The 19,318-nt window shown below is 45.4% G+C and overlaps 1 protein-coding gene across 7 annotated transcripts in view; it reads right to left on the reverse strand.

Moving 5' to 3' along the window:
- Positions 1–5,202: 5,202 nt before the first annotated feature.
- LOC142585349 (cyclin-dependent kinase 16-like) overlaps positions 5,203–19,318 on the reverse strand; it is a 186,321-nt gene continuing 172,205 nt past the window's right edge. For 6 of the 7 annotated variants that reach the window (XM_075696054.1, XM_075696057.1, XM_075696056.1 and 3 more), the window contains 9 exons: positions 19,231–19,287; positions 17,897–18,011; positions 16,437–16,531; positions 16,258–16,320; positions 14,050–14,294; positions 12,346–12,592; positions 10,263–10,353; positions 8,182–8,229; positions 5,203–7,001 (listed from right to left, as the gene is read on the reverse strand). In XM_075696054.1, coding sequence (XP_075552169.1) covers positions 6,967–7,001; positions 8,182–8,229; positions 10,263–10,353; positions 12,346–12,592; positions 14,050–14,294; positions 16,258–16,320; positions 16,437–16,531; positions 17,897–18,011; positions 19,231–19,287 — 996 coding nt within the window. In that variant the 3' untranslated portion in view covers positions 5,203–6,966. Of the gene's footprint in view, positions 7,002–8,158; positions 8,230–10,262; positions 10,354–12,345; positions 12,593–14,049; positions 14,295–16,257; positions 16,321–16,436; positions 16,532–17,896; positions 18,012–19,230; positions 19,288–19,318 lie in introns of all 7 variants that reach the window. The other variant, XM_075696058.1, reaches the window with a different exon arrangement.

Consider the following 19,318-nt stretch of genomic DNA (forward strand, 5'->3'; position numbering starts at 1 on the left):
GGAAAAGGTTTGTAAAAGTAATTCAGTTCCACATGCACTTAAGCTTATTCTGGCGGGGAAAAACATGGACAATTAAAAGGCTAAACCCCATTAGCGCGATTTTGTGCGCGACAGCGACGAGCGACGGGTTCGCGCGACGGATCAGGCCGTCGCTTGAACAGATCGCTCGGTCTTGTCGCGCGATCGCTCGGTTTTGCAAATCTAGAATTCGTCGCTCGTCGCCCGGAAGTGCTATGAGCGACTAGCCAATAGCGCAAAGCCGGAACTGGATGTACATAACTCCAGTACTTCCGATTGTCGCACGGAACGAGCAAACGATTGAATATTTATAGGTGCAAGGATAAGAACCTACTGCAAGACTTTCAGAAATATTTTATGCTGCTTTTTACAGTAAAATACATCAACTTAAGTTAATAAAGCACGCGTCACGCTAGTTTCGGCGCCTATATTGCTGCCCTCATACCGGCAACACTGGGGAGACGTCGCTCGAAGTCATCGCTAGCATGGGGTGCAACTTGTAGGCGACGAGCGAACGCGACAGCCATCTCCATCGCGTCGCCTGTCGCTGTCGCGTGCAAGATCGCTTGCATGGGGTTTATACTTTAAGCTGTCGCATTAAGACTGTCTGAACATATAGCTCGAGCAGTGAAATAGTGACACAAACCCTGCTTGCACCTAAAAACCCCTTTTTCTTGAGAAGCGCTGCCCATACACTATAATGCAGGTACTATAAATGGGGTCATGTCTTTATAAAACAGCTGTTCCGTGAGCCATCACGTGCATATATAGTTTAATTATGCAGGCAAAAGAACGTTGAGGAATTAGGCAGGTGCTCACTTCCACTGCTTGGAAACTTTCTTTCGGCCAGTTTAGTTTTTATACCGCGGCGGTGTTCTAGCGGTAGAGCATCCGCCTCTCGTACGCGCGAGGTACCGAGTTCGAAGCTACCGGTTTTTTTTTTTTTTTTTGATGGGTAGAGATTTACTTTAGCTGGCCTGGTGCTCGGCTTCTGTGGTTCACATCTCGAAAGGGGCCCCAGTAGAGACTTCGTGCGAGAGGCATGGTTTCTGGGCGTCTCTTGTCCAACCAGACGACATTGTCTAAGGGGAAGCCCTGTGGGAGGCCCATCCGCCGGTTGGTTACCTACCAGTAAGATAGGTACAAGCGCACTTCCGACCTGGTGCTCAGCCATCATGGGACCTCAACGCTTAGAAAGGGGTGTTCGTTCCCAACTCGAAGGCGTCCCCACCTCAATAAGTGTATTTCGGGTGCCATATGGGGAAATTGTCGCCATGGGCTCCCGTCCAAACCTCCTCCTTGTTGTGTTCACGAGGGTAAGGGTTTCGAGGGGAATTCAGGGCGCAGGCTCCTTTTTCCAAGCGTATCGCCCCTTAAGAAAGCCGAACGCCAGGCACGGGTACACTTGTCCCCATTTAAGCCAGTGGGCGCCCGGCGGCAGTGGGAATCGAACCCACAACCTCCCGCACCCGAAGCGGGCGCTTTAAACTAGGCGACGGCTGTGGAACACCTGGGCCACCTGATATGATTTATTGTAGCTTGTATTGCATCTAAGGAGAACTTGGCATCAATAGAGAATACCGTATAAAAAAAAAGTCATTTTCATTCTACGAGAAACTGTGCTGGTGCCGAAATTTTGCACGATATTACTGCACTGTTTGCTAAATAACTTGTCAGGTAAAGCACTTGCTGATCCAAAAGATGAAAAAAGCAGCTTGGTGACAGCGAACAAATTCGCCCAGCATTCGGCAACAGTCAGCAAAGAAGTCACGAAATGAGCACAAGTATTGTCTGGATCAATGTTTTTATTTGTCTATGTTGCTATTGCATGTTTATGTACAATTTTATTTACAACAGCTTGACAACAAGTTCTGAGATGCAGAATACATGTTCTTGTACACACGGTTGTGGTTTCCGACAACAGCCCCACAATGTTTTCTTGCCTTCAGGCAACACACTCCACACGCATGCACGCAAGAAAACACAGTTTCCGACGCTTAAAAAAAAAAAAGAAGAGTGGAAGGAGAGCTATCCAAAGACATTTCAACCATGTGGAGAGGTGAGCTTCGGAACCGAGTAGTCTTGTGGAATGAATGCCTCAGAGAGCTTTGACAAACACCTTTCCCCTTCCTTGGTGAAGCGATGACGCGGCAAACTACCATGAGAAACTTCAAACCTGCCTATGGCACACACGCACTCTCAATGCGCAAAAGCTTCGTCTCCTCCTCCAACCTCACCCAAAAGCGTTGAAAAATCTGAGCAATCGTCATAGAAACAGGCCAGGTACAGGTCCTCCGACTTATCACACTGGGCTGTGGGCATGCACCTCTGGCTGCCGAGACGAGCCAAGACAGCTGACGCTCGCAGCTCCTTGCGGTACTGTCAGTCAAAAAAAAAAAAGAAAGAAAGAAAGCACTGGCTGCGAAAGCTTAACCAGAGAGTTTTGAGACCAAACATGACGTCACCCTCTTGCTCAAAAGAGGCGTATGGTCCTTCATTGTGCGCGAAATTGTACTGCAAGCCCGTACACACTCTGAGGCAATACTTGTTGTGTTGTAGACTTTCGGGGAAAAACACGAAGCTCTGTGGCATGTGCAGAAGAGGTTACAAAACTGCAGCATGTTCGGCACTCTTTTTCTTTGTAACAAGTACGAGGCAAACCAACGTGAAAGTGAACGCCCGATTTCAAGTGTCCCTTGCTTTTTCGAGCAAAAGTGGGTAATGTACCACGTGACAAGTTCTTGGATACAAGAACTACTTGGCATGTGTCAGCGACTGACACACAAACTTGCACCTTAGCAGTAACCATTGTTCGAGCAGTAATCGGGTGTTCCCTTTCGCACCAGCGCCCCCTGCACCGTTCGCGCCATTTCACACACACACACACACACACTAAGCTCAACAGTGGGAAGAACACCATCGGAAGCGTGCCAGTCCTAGGGCAGCAGCAACACTTTTGCCATTATTACAAACTGAGCGATTTCCAAGAAACTGTGTTGGACACTGTTCCACAGTTATTTTGAAAGCTTGTCTCAATGTCTAGAGAGGGCAGTCAGTGTCGAATGTGGCCACAAAGCTACGCTTCAACCAGTTTGTCAGCCATAAGTACCATCAGCCGACTCGCTAGAGTGCGAGAAAAGCGTGCGAGACAAGCATGCAGGCTATATAACGACAAGTCAAAAACGCGGGGACGGGAGAGAGTCGGGTACTGGAGATGCAGGTGGTGCAAATTGTGAGCTCCTTAAATGGTTAGATGGATGGACTTTTTCTCTGGTCAGCACCGACAGAACTGGACAACTTGACACAGCAATCAGTGCACGGTTTGCGTACTTTGATGGAGTGCTGGTGCACATGTCTCGTATAGTTGCGGGTCTTCCCTTGAGCATCGGGGACTGGCTAAGAAGGATATAACACGTTAAGCTATATGGTACTACACGCAAGCCTACTCTATATGCACTAGTTTTAAGTCTCTGCGCGCAGTACGGTTGAGAAAGAGTTTCTTCTGAAGCTCTCAAAGAATTGCACATTTCTCACGTGCAACATGTACACAGCACAACGACGTCATCTTCCCTCCTGCCTTTATCTTTAGGTTTGTCTTGATTTCCTTATACCTGTGCTTTCAAAATTGTACTTGCACTCAAATTCGGCCTTTAACAATGTAACCGACTGCCACAGAGCCGATTTTACAGGGCTCAGGGCAGCTGCGCACCCACCCATCTTACCAGCACCACAGTGCTGGTAGTCCTCACTTACACATTGTACATAAGCTCAAGGCAACTCGAGTTGACGTTGAGGCTAGCTATAACACGCATTTCACCGATGGGCTACGAGGCTCGCACATACCAGCCCTGCCCTGGCTGCATAATTCTGATATCCTTATCCCGACTTCCTCTGCCCCCCTTCACCCCAAAGTTTGTGGCAGTCCTTCACAGAGAGAAAATCTCGGAAAAGTAACGGAGTTCAAACTGTAGTTGCCATTCACACTGCCAAGGACAACCTCTACCGGCACCTCCTGCGACAGCAGTGGCCACAGTAAAACTTGCAGCGAGATTGGTCGATTAATAGCCCTTGTGAGCACCGTCTGTGCAATCACAACCACAGCAGCTAAGAGATGGAGAAATTTGGACGCACCAGCGGCAATGGCAGCAGTAGTCAGTCCTACCCTCACAACAAAAGCAGGTGCGGAGAGATACTCCGATGGAAAGAGCAAATTTCTCAAATATCGGTGAGGAAGCCCACATATGCCCACATACGTTGACCAGCAAATACGATGTATCGGCAGTACCCCCTCTAGATAACATGCATAGACAGTACGCGTCTCACAGCAAGCTGCAACAAATTTGTCCTTCGTAACAACATGTGCGCTTGTTTTGGCTTTACGAACATTGACTGAGACTAGCTTGTGCAACGAGGTTTAGCTGGAAAGAGAGCAGAAGGTCACAAGAGGGAGAGAGATTGAAGACGCAGGAGCAGTATAAAAAAATAGTCGAGCAAACAGAGTAAAACGAGACAAAAAGCTAGCTGCTAGCAGTAAATGAGACCTACACTGGAAATGCCTTAACCAGGGAAACCATTCCCAGCACAACCTGGCTGCCAAACTCAATTTGTGCCCTCTAGAAGCACGCCTATGTGGCACCACTAGTGCGCAACTTTCTGTGGCTATGCAAGCAATGTTAAAAAACATACTCTGGGACTTTACACGATAAAACCACACTGATTATGAGGTCTTGTGGCAGGTTGAGCTTCTGCGCATGTATCAGAATGCCAAGTAGTCTGGACCAGCTTCATTTTGCTAGTTTTTTGCCACATTGCAATAACATTCTCATGATCTTTAGTGACACAATTCCAATGAGGTCCTACATCACTGGACTAGTACTGGATAGTCCTGGCATAGTCTCAAATCATATTCCACATTTACTTCAATTTCTCACTCACTGAAGCTCTGTTCTCGGTAATTATGACACCTTAGAAATTTTCTGGCATCAATCTATCGCTAAAGCTTGACTTAATAGTTGCCTTTTGTGCGCATTTAAACAGTACATGTCTCAACTTGCTCAATAAAAATGCACAAAATAAACATTAAAGCACCGTGGCAACGTGGCAAAGCCTATGGCCTCTCCTCGACCACATTCACCACTTTCCCACGTCAGGGATTGGCTAAATGCAAAATTCTCAAACCAGAAGTTCTTTTTTTTTTAGTGCTCTCTTCTGTAAGCTTGGAGTGTAGAGATCACTGTTAAAAACTTGCTTGAGACAAAAATGACGGATTTTCTTGAGTGGAAGGGCAAGCCTTCTTCCTTATTCATTGCATGAAACAGGTGAACAAAAGTGGCACAAGTATGCTGCCCCATGATTTTCAAGACTGCCCATTTATCGCTTGAATGATTTACAAGTAACATCGTGATAACCTCTGCTCTGCAAGCCAGGCAATCAACACAAGCAAAACCATCCATACAGCTGTGTGTGATAAATATCAACGTCCCACGCAGCAGAATCCTTGTATGTCAGAAGAACAGGAAACTGGTGCATTAACGTGGCATCGTTACAACGTGAAGAATGAGAACGACATCAATGGAAAAAAATGAGAAGAAAATGAAACAGGGCCATGTAGTGGATTATAAATATCTGCAGTGCGTCTTTCAAATACCGTAAACTCCAACATAAAAAGTTTCTTCTCAGACTGGCAGATTTTGGTATCTCAAGTTTCCTTCTCGCATTACATTTCAGCTATGAAAGTTTACAGGTGTTCAATTACTTCTTGGCCTTCACAGAACCTTATTGCCCTCGCATCATATTCTCGATCATGCTATTATATGCTTTTTTCATGGACCACCTCGAAGAACGCATATTTTCTTTGCTCTACACTGCTAATATGAAGCTTTCATGCCACTAGAAGTGTGCCGACAATAAACTGCCACAGAAACAAGACAACTGTCTGTCGCATGCGTCGCCCTTTCAACTTGTCTAAACTGTGCGTTGGCTTCATTTTGGCAGCATAGATATCACGAGGGTTTCCAGGTGGATGAATGCGACGAGAATGGCTGGTGCTGTATCCTCTTCAAACAGGGTTATTCATTTGTCCTCCACTACCAAGCTAAGCTAAGCAACAGCTAAGGGTGCGGGAAACCTGGTACCCTTCGGGACTTAGTTTCCTTAGGGAATGCAGCAAAATAAAGAACAGCAGGAAGGACAATTGCTTTCGTACTTCTTTGCAGATTTTCCCCCCTTCCTGCTGCTTCTCAAGCCTCAAACCCCTGAAACGTAGCTGTTCTCAAATCAGAGCCTAAAGGTATCCTCTCGGTAATGAATGGACGAATTTGTAGCGAGAGCAGAATGGCGCACCACTCCCTCCTCTGCAAATGGATGCGCGGAGGGATAAAAATATTCAGCGTTACATACTATGAGAAAGAACGTCGAGCCTATAAGAAAGTGTGACATTTCATCAGTGACGGGCATAATATGTGCTCGATGAGGCCAAGCGTTTCAGCAGGTGGGTATCCGGTACACATTTGTGCACCAAGTCCATGCTGACACCGTACTATTTCACAACGCGAGGCCGGCATTCTCTTTCATACCCTACCGGACTGTAGTTCATCATACAGTGCAGTGTAGCGCTACAGTTTTGCCGACAGAGGAGACGCAACAAACGGCTGCGATCGATTGAGATATGTTGATCACAGCTGTCAACACTGACAACGCACATAAAGAGAGCGACGAAGAGAGACAAAAAAAAAAAGTGTGCGCGTGCGGGAGGGGAACTGGCGATGTCGGGCAGTAACACCAGGAACAAGAGAGTTGAGCCGTGGCCGGGCATGACTAGGAGCCGCTGTCGACCGACCCTATCGTCCTTGGGTGCCGTAGACAGATGAGTGGGAGCAACGCAAAGGGTATAAGTGTGTGTGTGCACGTGGGCGAACAGAAAGTTCGGACAAACGGCAGCTGCTCTGGTTACACCAACGGTGCGTTGCGGTCGTATTGAAGACCTGGGAAAGAAAAAGAAGATTCAGGTTTTTAGACCCACTCAAATAGCAGATCAGACATCAAGCCATTTAAACAAATTTAATTTCTACCACTAACTTCTAACTCGTGTCTGAGTGGTTTTAAAAGAGAAACTGAAGAGATAAGTACAGTGCCGTTACTGCCTCTCGTGAGATGGCATTTCCACAGCGCTGTATGGGTGAGGGGAAAGGAATATAAAGAGTAGCGGAGAAAATAGACTTGCAACCTGTGGGCTACACGAACTCCTAACATCCTAACAAAATCCACATATCCTAATCTATCCTAAAGATGTGTGGTTCACATCACAGAATCCACTGCATGTCCTTGAAAGAATAACGAGCATGGGAAAAAATTTGCGACCATCACCACAGGTGCCAAAACAACTTTTGATGAGCTGCTGTCAACCTAACCATGTAAACAACTAGAGCGATGACAAACTATAGTGCATACTTCACAAACTAAGAAAGGACTTCCACTGGCAAGCTCAGTTCATAAAAAAATTGCTGTAACTTCGACCAGTTAGCTTCAAGCAAGGCTCAAAGCATGATGAAAATGTATGCTTGTAAAAACTATAGTGCATACTTCACAAACTAAGAAAGGACTTCCACTGGCAAGCTCAGTTCATAAAAAAATTGCTGTAACTTCGACCAGTTAGCTTCAAGCAAGGCTCAAAGCATCATGAAAATGTATGCTTGTAATGTATGTTTACCTATATTAGCTTTCAGGTGAAGTAATGTGGTTTTTCAAGTGATTCTACAAGCAAATTTGTGCTAGTTGTTCATAAAGTACAAAAGCAGTAGTAAAACAGGTATTAGTAAAAGGACATGTAAAAGACTTGCTTAAGGTATTCTACGTGCTCTTAGCCCCACAGCAAGCAATGGAGAAGAAACAAAAGAGAAAAATAAAAAAAATTCTTGGGCAATTCAGTCTTGCACATGTGCATCACACTGTGTCTTAAACGTAAGCATGCTTATGACTCAACACGCAGCAATTGGTGACCGTACTATGCTACTCATCAGCAATCACACACTCCAGTTCCGGTGCAGTAACTAAATTGGCATGCTCTTTAGAGACAAATAAAAGAAAAGAGCAATAAAAGTAAGAGAGTGCTAGAAAAACAGGCCAAAATGCAGACACACACCTATTTGAAGTACTGGTACTAACTTGCTGCCCGAGTCAGTTGTACACCGGGTATTGTGAAGATTGAAGCAGCTGCAAATGTAGAAAGATGCAAGACCAGGTAAATTATTGCTCTGTGAGCTCGGAGAAACGCCGAGTTGTGGGGAGCAAGTCCGTGAGATACATCAGGAAAGCAAAAGGAGAATAGCATGTGAGAAGAACACTTGTCTCCTCTCCTGTTTATGTTCTGTGCCTGTTGCAGAGGTCAGAGAGGAAGATAAACAGGCATGTCAACATGCCTATTGCGCCACGCATTTGCCATGTCTCGCTAATCTCCCGACGACGGCTTTGCGCCTTGTTTTGTACAGTGCTTTCTCTTCTTTGCAGCTTTGTAACATGCTTCCTTCCCTTTCTTTCCATGTTAGCTGTTGCAGCTACATGCGCGCATTGCCATACGGACAGTGCAACAAGAAAAAAAAAAAATCTACTCGCTCGTGAGAACAAACGGTGCTCGTCAGCCAGCCAGAACATGATATTGCTAAAACAAACAGTGGTCGTGTTAACGGGGCCGTGACACAAGGTCCTTGAACTATGCTCAGTTTATCATTGTAACCGAGAGTAGAGGAGCCAATACGATTATACACACAAGGAACTGGGCTCACAGAGCACACATTAGTTGGAAATTACAATTTGAAATTGCCGCACGGAATGTCCGATGTCCAAAACTCTGCGAGGCCACCACTGTGTTGTCTGCTTCGAAACAGTCGGGAACCACACTGGACGTCTTGCTTTGCACGCTGTGACACCAAACCATGCAGCAAGGGTGTCGCCATTTACCTGTGCCCGCAATTCTTTCATTCGCATGATAAAAGCAGCAAAAACCAGGAAACGTTTGCAGAAACTATCTCGGGCTGATTGTCGAGAAATGCATGCAAAAACAAAACAACGCATGGCAATCACGACATATTTCTGGCTCCTGCAATCGCTTTCTGTGCTCGCAGTGCACAAAAGCGCAGCCTCAGAGATTGGCTACAATTACTCCAAGGGAGCCATAGCTGAGGGTGCGATTCGTTTCGCCACCAGTTAGTGTTGCCAGACTACTGCACGGTTCAACTAGGACATAAAAAAAATCTGAAATACAAATTTTCTACCACACCGAATACACTATAATTTTGCCAGCTTGCTGGGGGATGCGTACCATTTATCATGCAATGCATACTTCAAGTTTGAAAATTTGGTGTCATGGTCAGTTTAAATGCGAGTCACTAAAGTATGCCAGTTCATTATCTGCTGCTAGGAAAAAGTGCAACAGGCCCATCGCAGAGCCGAGAGCTCATGGCGTTGTCGACGATGCGAGAAGGCGCAGGCATCCCCTACTGCACGGCTGTTGCTCCACGAAGCTTGGATCGGAAGGTCTCTAGTACGACTGCCTTATCAGGTAAGTTGGTGCTCCTGTCTATCTTATTTCGGGCAGAGTGCCGGGCAAACACTTTTGCATATCACACAAAAGGGATAACTATCTTCATGTATTCAGTGGTTGCCCAGGTGAGCGAAGACTGGGACTTTTGCGGACTTGAAACATAACTAGTCATAGTCAAAAACATAACTGATGAAGTTTTACCGCCCTAACTTGCACACTACGCAACGCGGGGAGCCACAGTGGAGTGAGTCCCACATTGAATCGACCGCCAGAGTTTTATGCGCTTTGATCCAAGTACACAAGCATCTTTGCATTGGGCTCAGGATGCAGCAATTGATATACAACTGCCCTTGATCTACAAAGCCAACGCCAACACTTTGAATGACGCTACAGTGACAAGCACTGCGCTAATGCCAACGGACATCTCTCGGTGAGCAATCGGAAATTTGATGTACAGCCATGCTTGCCTCTCATACCTCACTAACCAGTACACACCCGTGGGAGTTGGTCCTGTTCAACAAACCACTGTAACTGTTAGTAGTATCTATTGATTTGCTTGCGCAGGCATGGCTTGCACACTGCTCTACATTTCACAACCCTCGAAGCGTCAGCGAAATGAGTAGTGAAAAATGAGTATGCAAGGCAGCATGCAGGTCGTGCTAGTTTACAATGTCATCAATGTTGTGAAAGAAAAGTGTCTACTTACTGTCTGGAAGTTTGTGAACATTTGGCCCCAAGCTGTCAAAGTAAGAATGCCTCATTGCATCTTTTGCCGATATCCTCATCTTTGGTTCAAACTGGGTGAGGGGAAAAGATGAACAAAGCAACATTAAAAGAAATCCATAAAATCAACCTTTGCACAAAGCCTGCCGCATTTAACACAACCTTATAATATGTTAATGAACTCATCACTGCAACACCAAGATTCCAAATTCACATGACACACAGCGATGTGTGGATTCTTGCTGTTTCTTTTAACGTAGTTCCAAAAGTTAAGAAAGCAATCACACATCAACATTTTTACATGTCATAAGTGGAGAAATTCAGGACTCAAGTACCCGTAAGCATCGCAGCAAGCTGAGAGGAGAAGACAGTACTATATATTCATTTTGGAGGGTGCCATATGCAGCAAAAAACATTTTCGCACTGTAGAAAACAATGCAATAGTCGAACCTCCAAAGATAAGTTTTTCCTCCTAGAACTGCTTTTATTAAAGGCTAGGCACTTCCCTCTTTCATTTAACAGAATACAATGCAGGTTAATATGAACAATATTACCTGCATGGTTCAACTAGGACAACAATCTCAATAAAAACCGATTCTGATTCTGATTCTGAATGTCTCTGCACATTACGTGTTCACTTGGTCAGCTTGCGCAATAAAAACTTATTCAGAAGCAGCGCAAAAAAATCTTTACTGTGTTAATCATACCCTGGCGCCTGACTAAGTTCGGCTTGCTGTTGAATTTGTGCTTGTGGGGACATTAAGAAACTTACGTATGTGTGAGCATGGCGTGAAGCAAGTGCCAGCATGTGAACCAATGGCAACACTTGACCCTAACAGCGTCGCGGCAGCCTAATAAACGACGAGTGGAGCACACTTTTATGGGACACATCAGTACCAACATAGCAGACTATTCTTGTCAATGGATGGCATGTCTTTATGCCATTGCATCTCTGCATTCATCATTGAAAAATATGATGAGTGCCCAGAAAACTGACTGATTGGCCAATTAGCGAACAGACATATGTGCCTCTCTGAATGTTTCAATATAAATGATGATAATAATAATAATACTTCCTGAATTTCTATATGCCAAAGCCGTAATTCGCCTATAAGGAATGCCGTTGTGGGAGGAATGGGATTAATTTTGACTATCAGGGTTTTTCTGATAAACACCTAAATTTCAGTACACAAAAAAAATTGAGGACGCCTGAGCTTCGCCTTTAAGAGCAGAATGCGATAGCATTCAAAGATCCTTGACTGCTTCTCACACATCCCAGCAACTGGAGCATATGTAACTGTAATGTTTACCGGGAAACGTAGGCCGCAAACGTTATGCACGAAAGTGGGCATTCTGGTAGAAACGCGGCCTCTTGCGCGGGCCACAATGCGGCGGAGGCGAGCGCCATCTGGAGGTATTGCAAGGAACCAAGCGCGCTGCACCGTGGACCCCGAGATACTCGTGCGACGGCACACGCAAATGGCGGATGCCGTGGCCGTTCTAGGAATGGTAGAAACACTGGAGTTTGAGTTTTCACCTAACAGAATTGTGTTTTCTCATAGAGTCAAATTACGATCTGATGCTATCACGTCTGTAGGTTGTGTGTAAGTCATGCTTTATGATTTTTCCAAGTATTTCAGCTTGAGAAATTCAATTAATTCAGCAGCTTCCTTGTGCCACATGGAGGGCCTGTGTATGGGTAATTCTACAATCTTTTCGCCGAAACGACATTCGATGCCGGATGCCGACACCGGATTTTCTGTGACACGGGGCCGTTAACCCTCCCGCATTAATATTCTCGATCCTGTCACAGTCAAAATGTTGTCCCCATAGTCGGGAATGAAACATTTGATTCCACACCGAGAAGCAGAAGCCCAAAGCCACCGACTTACTGTCACATACAATTCTCGCAAAGCAGGGAAAAGCCCATTGTGGCCACAGTAAGCTGGTTCTTATGTCTAACACTAGGGGGTAATCAAGGGTAACTTTCAAGAAGGGCATTGACAAGGAGATGACGGGCAGGTAACGTCAGCGTAGGCCGAGGCAGCCGCTTCGGTAAAGTGTACCTTGAGGAATTCGAGCAGGAGGGACACGCCGGGCGCTCCAATGCGTGGCACCTTGGAGCCCAAGTTCTCGGGCGTGTAGCGGGGAAAGCGGTAGGCCAGGAACTCGGATCGAGACTCAATGCCTGGCCACGTGGTTTCTGTAGGAGTGCCAAGCGTGCGGAAGATGAGGTGCAGCTCATCCTCCACCGTAGAGCCAGGGAAAAGTGGCCGCCCGCTCGCCATCTCGTAGAAGATGCAACCGACGCCCCTGAGCATCGAAGCAAGGACAAGCATTAACACTCATAATATTTTCTAAACTACACTGCACTTAAACAGAGCAAGCAATGCTATGGCTGCCAGGGCAACCTTTCAAACTACAGTTGAACCTCCCCTTCCTATACAGCCCCATTATCATGCGCCGGTCAATTCACTGTCCTCTCCAGTGTGCCACCTAACCTGCCACAATATAATGGACACAGACATACAGCCGAACTCCATGTTAGCGAAAGCCGAAGATAATGAAATTCTCGCCACTACAAAATATTTTCATATACCTGGCAGCCACCCACAGGATTCAATGCATTTTGTATCTCTCGACAACAAAACATCCCTAAACTGCAACACTGCATAGACGAAATCTGCTGGAACATTAGACCCCATATTATCAAAAGGTGTGACGTTAACACAGCAATAAAGTTGGCATTCCTGTTGTAGATCGGACCAGTGGACCCTTACTCCTGGAAACAGCATGCTTATTGCAGTTCATTTCATTTGTGCTGTTGCCCCCATCGATTCTCATTGCAGCCCAAGGGTGCCCCCACTAATCACAAACCTGCGGCCCTTGCCACCGATGTTGGCATTCCCACAACGCTTGGCTGTCCAGTGGCTGAGCGTACTTTATGCGCTAGATTCCTCCAGCAGCACAAAATCATCCCAATATTCGGCACAATATCGGGCACATGTTCTTAGAAACACACACAAGGAAGCGTGTCTGCACCCGCACGGCCAGCAATATATTTTATTCATTTTCAATATTCCTTTTCTAGTAAATATTCGAATATTTTCCAATACCTAGTCTTCAAATTGAATTAGGATATACAAAATACAGTACTTGATGGATTTCAAAATTTCCAAATATTCAACGCCCATAATGATAACCTAAAATGAGCATTCTCACACAGCTAAGTTTTGAGTCAAGGTATGGCAAGGATCTGGGCAAGTATGCACCTTGGCATGCCTGCCGTGTCTGCAAATGTAAATTGTAATAAATGCTCAGCCATCATCAACAATGGAGATTTCGAGGGTGGGCAACAGATGTGTCAAAATACGATGACTCCACCAGATGAAAGGAAAATCCCAGTTCTCTGTGACAGTGGCAGTGCCTGTTCCGGTTTTTCTCATTCTCATTGTCCAAATTTATTTATTTATTTATTTATTTATTTATTTATTTATTGAATGTGTGATCACGAACAGCTTGGCACCTTCAGTATGTGTGTGAAACCTTGATTTATCTTAAAGATGGTGAGTACAGGTACAGATGTTGGTCTTCACACATTTTAATTTTTTACTGTGCCAATACAGACTGCCCCAAAAGAGCAATAAGCTTGCAGGCTACTTGCAAGTAGAGCAAGTAATGTGTACTTGTATCTTCGTTGTTGTGCTGTTGCTTCATGCACAGTTTTATCCGCGGGAAGTCAAGCAAGTGTGCGAGTGACCAAGACGCACCACATGTCGATGGAGGTGGAGTAGTCGGTGGAGCCCAGGAGGACATCTGGTGGCCGATACCACAGGGTGACCACCTCGTTTGAGAAGGTCTTGATGGGCACCGACTTGGCTCGCGCCAGACCGAAGTCGGCTAGCTTGAGCTCTCCCCGCTCATTGATGAGCAGGTTCTGTGGCTTGAGGTCCCGGTGAAGGATGCGCCGCCCATGACAGTACGCCAGGCCGCGCAATAGCTGGAACAGAAAGCACTGCACGACAAAAGCGAGCCATCAAGCAATGTCAGGTTATCATTAAGTGAGGGGGTGGAATAGTCGGCAGTTAACACTGGTCTAAGGATGCTTAGAACAATTTTTACTGTTTCATACCATCACAATCACAGTAACAGTGACAACATGAAGGAGAAAGCACGTTTCAATGAGGATGGCCATGTTTCGAGGGTGCCTTCTCCTCAAAAACAAGCCACAGGCTCGCATCCACCAGGGACCAGCGAATAAAAAAAAATTCCAGAGTCTGGATGCTTTGTTACTGGTCTAAGCATCTAAAGTCTGTCCAAACTGCAGAATTCTTGTGCAGGGTCTTGAGGAGACCTCCAAGGTTTAAGTAATCTAGATCATCTAACTAAATCTTACGTAGCCCTAAGATTGGCGAGTTAACAATTAGTGTAAAACATATGGCACAATGAATAACATCTTGGAACCATTTTATTGGGCACAGACTGGCTACACCAGCAGAACCAGAAGCAGTGAAACAAACTTGTGGATGGGCAATTTTGCTGTCAGTGTTACTGCGTTCACCTGTGCAAGGCCTTGCTTTCTCCCCTATTCTTCTTTACCGGATGTAGCCTTTGCATGAGGCAGGCTGCCTGTGAAGAATAACACAACTACTAGTGGTCGACTGAGAACTTCTATTCAGTCGTCCCCTTCGCTTCCACTTGTCTCATTGTTTGACAAGGTTGCCTCATTAGTGCTCTGCCAAAGCTATTCGTTATTCTTCAAGATGCCCAACACTTTGCATCACCTTACAGCCTCGAATGAAACCGCACACCACACATTCAAAATTAATGCGCACACTTGCTGACGAAAAGTCCAAAAGAACATTCAGAAAATGTTCTTTTATTGCCCATTCGGATAGCAAATCCTTTGCAGATTCAAAATATTTATAACACGTGCTTTGTGAACTCGCAATCAGTGCCTGAAAATGCTAAATAATGAGAACTATGTACATTTCAGAGTGATGGTATTTCACTTCTGTGGCAACCCCCTAAACGCTACAGGTACAATTTAGAGGCATGTCCGTTGCACTATAATCACTGCCATCACTGTGACTGCCTGCACGTAGAAGGAAATCTTCAGAGCTTGATAACAAAGGGGGAATTCACCAGTACATTAAAATGAAGTGGGCAAGCCCAGCTTGTTAATGGCACTTAGAGTGCTCTAGACGGGACAGACTCATTCTTGGCACCTTTTGCAACAAAAAAAAAATTATAACTGAGTTAGACTTGGTGCACACCACTTGAAAGGTTTAGCGTGCCCGAAGCCATGGTGCAGCTAAACCTGCTAAACGGTGTGCCTCCAGGCAGGCGCTACCGTTGAAGCATGCTTAATGTATGCTGCATGACTGCAACCCAGCGGGATACAGTGACAGTGACAATGACGATACCGTCGTTGGCACACCAGTAAATAGCGCCAGTAGCAGAGACTTGCTGTAATTTACCAGCACACGAGCGTGACCTCTAAAATTGCTACATCATGCCAGTGAAATCTCGCAGGCCGCACTTGCGGTTGGATGCATGCTTCTTAGTGAAGTTTTTTTTTTCTTTACAATTTTTTCGCTCCAGAGTGGGGAACGGGGGAAACCTTACAAGAGGGCAGGGCTTTATTTGGGTAAATGTGGTACTTTCGTGACTTGGGCAGGAAAACCGTGTGATAAACAGGACGCCATGAAGGGACGGGCAACGGCGCTGACAAACAGCACGCCACTATTTTCTGTCCACCGTGCTGTTGTTCGTGCTCAAGTCATAAGCCAACCAGCTCAAGCATGCATGTTTCTATGACTATTTTGATGTTGCAAACTGGCCAACGCACAGGATGCTCAGAAGAACTGTCGCGAAGTCAAAGACTGCTCATAACTACAGTGAGGAACCAACAGGCATGGACTCGCACCTGCAATACTCGCAATACTAGACCTATAATCCATAAATAATGCGCTTACTTTTACAGTATTCATTGAGAGGAAGTTTCCACAGTCATCCATATACTGCTTCAAGTCTTTTTCCTGCAAAGACGAAACGAAATCATCACAGTTAGAAAAACGCAGCGTGCATGCAACATAGTCATTCTGAAAGAACGCGCAGGGGGCACTTGAATCCAGCATGGCCTAGCAGCACTCACCAAGTATTCGAAGACGAGAGTGAGAGATTTTTCTGTATGAACTATGTCGTGTAGAGTAACTATGTTGTTGTGCTTCAAATCCTTCAGGAGTGAAACTGCAATGACAAAAACGCAAAAGGTGATCAGAAGCGTGCAAGAATGGGAACACAAGTTCTGCAGTGTAGATGGCTCTCAACCTGGTTAAACTATGAGACAAGTCATGAGATCATTTAATAACGGCAAAATGTCTACTCAGTCACAGTAGATAACAATTTGAAGACTCAAATTTATAAGCTACACAAAGATAAACTTCAGATCACTAGTTCAGCATGTCACAGTAATGCGACCATTCGACTATTGGTTCTGGTCGGCATGACAACAGCCCAGCAACTCGGCTCGCTGTCTTAAAGCACAAGAGCTTTTACAATTATTCTGCCCGTGAGTGTCTAAAGGTATGTGCCATGAACGTATGGAACATCCCTGAATTTTTGCTTCTATTTTCATCATATGCTAAGCATTGAGCACTAGGATATAATGGTATGTTTTCTATTGGCATGTTTTTACCGGAAGCGTTCAGTCCGAACACCGATGATAGGCTACCTTGGTTTATTTATTTTTATTTTTGAGATGCCAAGTGTTTATTGCCTAATGAAACCAGACGCTAAATTCACCAATGAAAGAGCTCATAGTGGCCAACGCAGTAAAAAGATTATACATTTATGGTGACATTGAAATCCTACATTTTAATGAGTCACTTCTAACAATTATACAGTTCAACTGAAAGACACTTCAACGAGCAGGATTAGCCCTTATGCGAGAGTACCGCTCTTAAGACTGATTCCACTGCAAGCATTGCCATGCTGCCACCGTAGCAGGGGCTATCGTCAGCTGTAACCTTTACTGCAATGAATTGCGACAGTAAGTGGAAGTCTCAACTTATTAAGCAACAAATTTCCCAGAACCATATTTTTTGTTCACAATTGCAGACAACAACAAAAAAGAAAAGACCTTTTGCAGCATGACAATGAAAGCGCAGAAACAATACTGGTAGATTAAAAAAACATTGAAACCGGCACTGCTAGACTTGACATTTTGTCCAAGATCATCATTATCATCATTTCCTCGTCTCTTGAAACTGCATTATCCTTTGCTGTCCTTGGCAGCACTTCTCTCATTAGAGATCCATTGTTACTCCAATAAGCTACCTGCTATCAGCTTTGCACATTATGCGTCCTACCCTAACCGAACTCTCCCCCCCCCCCCCCATTTCTTCCTCTTACTCTCAACTACAATAGTGGCTATACTAATTTTCTCTCTAACCCACACCATCGTCACGTCTCTTAGCCTTGCATCTAACCCAAAGCAAGTCAATCTGTTCTGTTATTGGTGCAGGAGCTGCCACATAGCGCAACAGGGGGTGACATAACATAGCTAACGCTGCGAAACAGTGATAACCGAAGCCTCTAATGACCCCCACCCACCTTCTCTAATGGCAGTACAGGGTGCCCCCTCCTCGTGCTCTAGCCGAATCTCCTTGAGGGCCACCAAATTGTCCGTCAGCCGGCTCTTGCCCTTGAACACCATGGCGTAGGTCCCCTGCAGGCCAGAAGAAAAAGAAAAGAAAACAAAAATGGGTGTCAATCTTTCAAGTCAATCCTACCACCAAAACACACCAATTACACTTGCAGTGCAGTCAAGCGCATTCCTCAGAGCAGACACAGGGCACACTGACAACCAATGCCAACTTCATCGTAGAATTTCAACAAGAATCTGATTTAACAACGCTGCATGGTTGAACCCCTGGAGTCCCATTACCCCTACACCTAGCATCAAACGGGAGGGCAGTCAAAGCAGTCATTAAAAGCCCCCAATATTAGAGACACAGTTAAATGTCTTTATAACTAAGTTCGCTGGACCACTGAAATTCTTCATTAGGCAGATCACTTCAATTAAAGGCTAATAAGCATATTCAACAACAAAAACTATATAACATGAATTCAAGGGAGACTTCGTGAACCAAGTCGCTAATCTTTTTGTACGCACTTTGATAGAATGCACGACTGCAGTCAATTTTATTGCACCGTGGTTCACTGCATGCTCCATGGCGAAACGCAGGAGCTGCACAAAATGAAGCTGCAGATCGTTGAACGCCACTGTCGCCTCACATGCCGTCAAAACCCTTGGTTCATTTACAGGGTCTTCATCACTGTTGGTTTCGTTGACCTGCACGTACTTTCTGCCTTAGATGGCTTCGAAGACATCACTGGCAGTCAGTTACGATTACATCACGTCATCAACTACAATGCGTTCCTCAGTCGTTGCACCATCTGTTACGCTACAACAAGCAGTGTACGAGCTGAGTGATTCCTAGAGCAGTACAGTAGGACTACTTCTAGTATCAGCAAGCTATTTAGGCATGTCGCTAGTGCTGCTGTTAGCATTAGCGTAGAGTGCAAACTTATGACATCGGCAGAGGGCAGTAGAGCCACCGCTACAAGGCCTTCGTTGTAAAGCGAGAAATTAGCCCTCGGGGGTGCCTAAATTTCTTCACTGTACAGGCAAATTTGTTGTTGTAGTGGTCTTTGTTGTAGAGGTGTTCCCAATACATATTAAAGATCGGAATTTGACTGGGGCCTAATCAATCCTTCATTATGGAAGCGTTCGACTGTATTACAGCCACTGAAAAAAACGAGCACACACATGCATTTCACAGAATTGGGCTACTATGGAAGCGCATGCCAGATACGGCAGGCAAATGCTGGGACACACAAACATAGGCGTGCATGCAACATAAAGGGGATCCTGCTGCTCTTACCTCCCCAAGCTTGTCCAACTTCGTGTAGGTCTCCATCTTCCCAAATCCGATTTCAGACTGCACACAGAGTAAAGGTAAAGAAGACAGC

This window comes from Dermacentor variabilis, chromosome 6 (genome assembly GCF_050947875.1).
Source record: "Dermacentor variabilis isolate Ectoservices chromosome 6, ASM5094787v1, whole genome shotgun sequence".
In the NCBI taxonomy this organism is placed as follows: Eukaryota; Metazoa; Arthropoda; class Arachnida; order Ixodida; family Ixodidae; genus Dermacentor; species Dermacentor variabilis.